The sequence below is a fragment of the Penaeus japonicus genome, unplaced genomic scaffold (genome assembly GCF_977035675.1).
Source record: "Penaeus japonicus unplaced genomic scaffold, GWHDUDI00000001_assembly GWHDUDI00000010, whole genome shotgun sequence".
Classification (NCBI taxonomy): domain Eukaryota; kingdom Metazoa; phylum Arthropoda; class Malacostraca; order Decapoda; family Penaeidae; genus Penaeus; species Penaeus japonicus.
In genome coordinates this window covers 8,983,432-8,985,931 of record NW_028234412.1, presented here as the reverse complement: position 1 = coordinate 8,985,931, position 2,500 = coordinate 8,983,432, and the positions used below count along the sequence as shown (strand labels likewise).

The following is a 2,500-nucleotide window of genomic DNA, read 5'->3' as shown; positions in this document are numbered from 1 at the left end:
ATTGCCTTTCATTTCCTTTGTTTTTTTCGGATGAGGTCACAATTTCTTCCTTCTTCCTTTAGACCTCTTTCTCCTTCCTCTTGATCTCTGTCCATCTTCCTCTTCGCCTTCTTGATCACTCTTTTCTCTCTTATTCCCTCTTCCCTCAACCCTCTCCCCTCCCTCCTGCAAACGGTATTATTTTTCTCCACCTCTCCTCCTCCCTCATTCTCCCTCATTCTCCATCCTTCTCTCTTCTTCCTCCTCCTCCTCCTCCTCACAACTCGTTATGAGGAATCATCTTCGCTGTCATAAAAAATGGGCTGTCCGGGCTTTATCACCTCACCTCCTTTCTCCTCCCATTCGCTAAACGACCCGCGATAAATTCTGAAACAGGAGAGAAAATGAGGTTTAAAATTCGTGCTTCTTCGTATGATGGAAAAGGGACTCACTGGACTTCAATCATTATAGGAAAATGGGAAAAAAAAGGATTTCTGTATCGTTTTAAATTACTTAAGCAATTAGGTGGATTTGGAAATCATGTGTAATTGTAATGGCGGGAAATCGGTTTTATCTTTGTCAGTAGAATATTTAATACCAACTTTTTAGAATATCAATATTTATTTTCTCTTGTGTGATAAATATATATATATATTTTTTTTTTTTTTTTCTTAATGGTCATTTTACTTTTAACATTATTATTGACATATGTGGTATCAGTATTTTTGTTACTATTACTATTACCACTTCTACCTTTGTTTCTATAATTATTTATATTATTGTTACTATCGTTTACTGTGTGTATATGTATGTATGTATGTATATATATATATATATATATATATATATATATATATTATATGTATGTATACATATATATATGTGTGTGTGTTGTATGTGTGAAGACACACACATAACACAATGGACCATAACCATAAACATGTCTCATTTCTCCTTACTGTTATCAACACCCCTAGCAATCAAATATCTTTTACAACCAATCCAAACAACCATCCATTTACCTGTGCCTTTTGAAGCCATTGGCCTGCAGAAGGTCACAGGCGGTCTTCGAGCGGACTCCCGTTCTGCAGCAGACAACCAGCGGGTCGTCCGGCCCGGGCTTTTCAAATCCGTAACGGTTCTTGAAGCTGTTTTCGTCCAGCGTGCAAGCGTACTTGATCTCTGTCACTGTGGAGGAGGACCTTGGCTTTAGTTGGGAGAATGGTGGCGTGTTTTCAGAAAGGTGGGGGGGGGGTGTATGGGGCGGGGAGGAGTGGGTGTGGGGGGTGGAGATGGGAGGTGGAGGGATAAGTGAGTGTGTGTGTGTGTGTGTGTGTGTGTGTGTGCGTAGGAAGATGATAGCTCAGTAAGTCACCCTTCGCCCTTTGGTCTCTCGTTGTGACATTATTATCACAAACACCTTGAGAATGAGATTAGGAGCACTCGGCCTTGTAACTGAGACAAGTCGAGAGGTTCAGAGCAAACTCATTTAGATACATAAATATGATAATCATGAGGATGAGAACAGTAATGATGATAATAATAGAAATATAGATAAGAGTAATAACACAAATTAATAGTAATAATGATAATAAATACTGAAATGGATTACAATAGTAATAATGAGGATAATACAATAATAATAATGATAATAGTAATAACAATTGTAATAGTCATTGCATTAATGATAAAGCAAATTATAAAAAAGAAACTATTAGTTCTGACATCGTTTATAGTAATGGCCATAACACTGACAGTGAACCGTCACTAACATGGTGACAGGAGTAATAACACTAGCTGTAGAAATAGCAAAAGTTATTGAAGCGGTAGCAATAAACTCCTCAGTAGCAACACTGTTTTATTGTTCTTACCATTATTGGTATTATCACTATTCACATCATTATCAAAATTATCATCTTCCTCAGCATTTTCATTAGCATCACCATCATCATGACCATTATCATCACCATCATAATCATCATCATTAATTACATTACAGCATTAGTACGTACCTGGAATACAGTGCGAGCCGGGAATCTGTCCATTTTGCTCCATTTCAATCCGATTCCTGACGTCAATTACCGTGACATCCTTCAGGTTGTTTGACAGTTCGTCGTATGTGATTTCTGTCGGAGAGGAAAAAGGCAACTGGCATGTAGTAACGATAGGTTGAAGGATTAAGGTCTGATGTGTATGGTCTGTATGTTTGTCTGTCTCTTGTATGGTCTCTCTGTGTCTCTGTATTTCAGTCTGTCAGTTTCTTGAGTTTCTTAGTCTTACGCTCTCTCTCTTAGTCTCTCAGTCTCTTTCTCTCTCTCTCTCTCTTTCTCTTTCTCTCTCTCTTTCTCTTTCTCTCTCCCTCTCTCTCTCTCTCTCTCTCTTTCTCTTTCTCTCCCTCTCTCTCTTTCTCTCTCCTCTCTCTCTCTCTCTCTCTCTCTCTCTCCTCTCTCTCTCTCTCTCTCTCTCTCTCTCTCTCTCTCTCTCTCTCTCTCTCTCTCTCTCTCTCTCTCTCTCTCTCTCT

General features: G+C 38.8%; 1 protein-coding gene across 1 annotated transcript in view; it reads right to left on the bottom strand.

Moving 5' to 3' along the window:
- The window catches only part of LOC122260046 (rhodanese domain-containing protein CG4456), a 5,689-nt gene that overhangs the window by 403 nt on the left and 2,786 nt on the right, over positions 1-2,500 (bottom strand). Inside the window, exons 2-4 of the mRNA XM_043027136.2 lie at positions 1,992-2,105; positions 1,002-1,167; positions 1-366 (exon numbers count right to left, since the gene is read on the bottom strand). The exon at positions 1-366 is cut by the window's left edge and continues 403 nt beyond it. Coding sequence (XP_042883070.1) covers positions 267-366; positions 1,002-1,167; positions 1,992-2,105 — 380 coding nt within the window. The 3' untranslated portion in view covers positions 1-266. The remainder of the gene's footprint in view (positions 367-1,001; positions 1,168-1,991; positions 2,106-2,500) is intronic.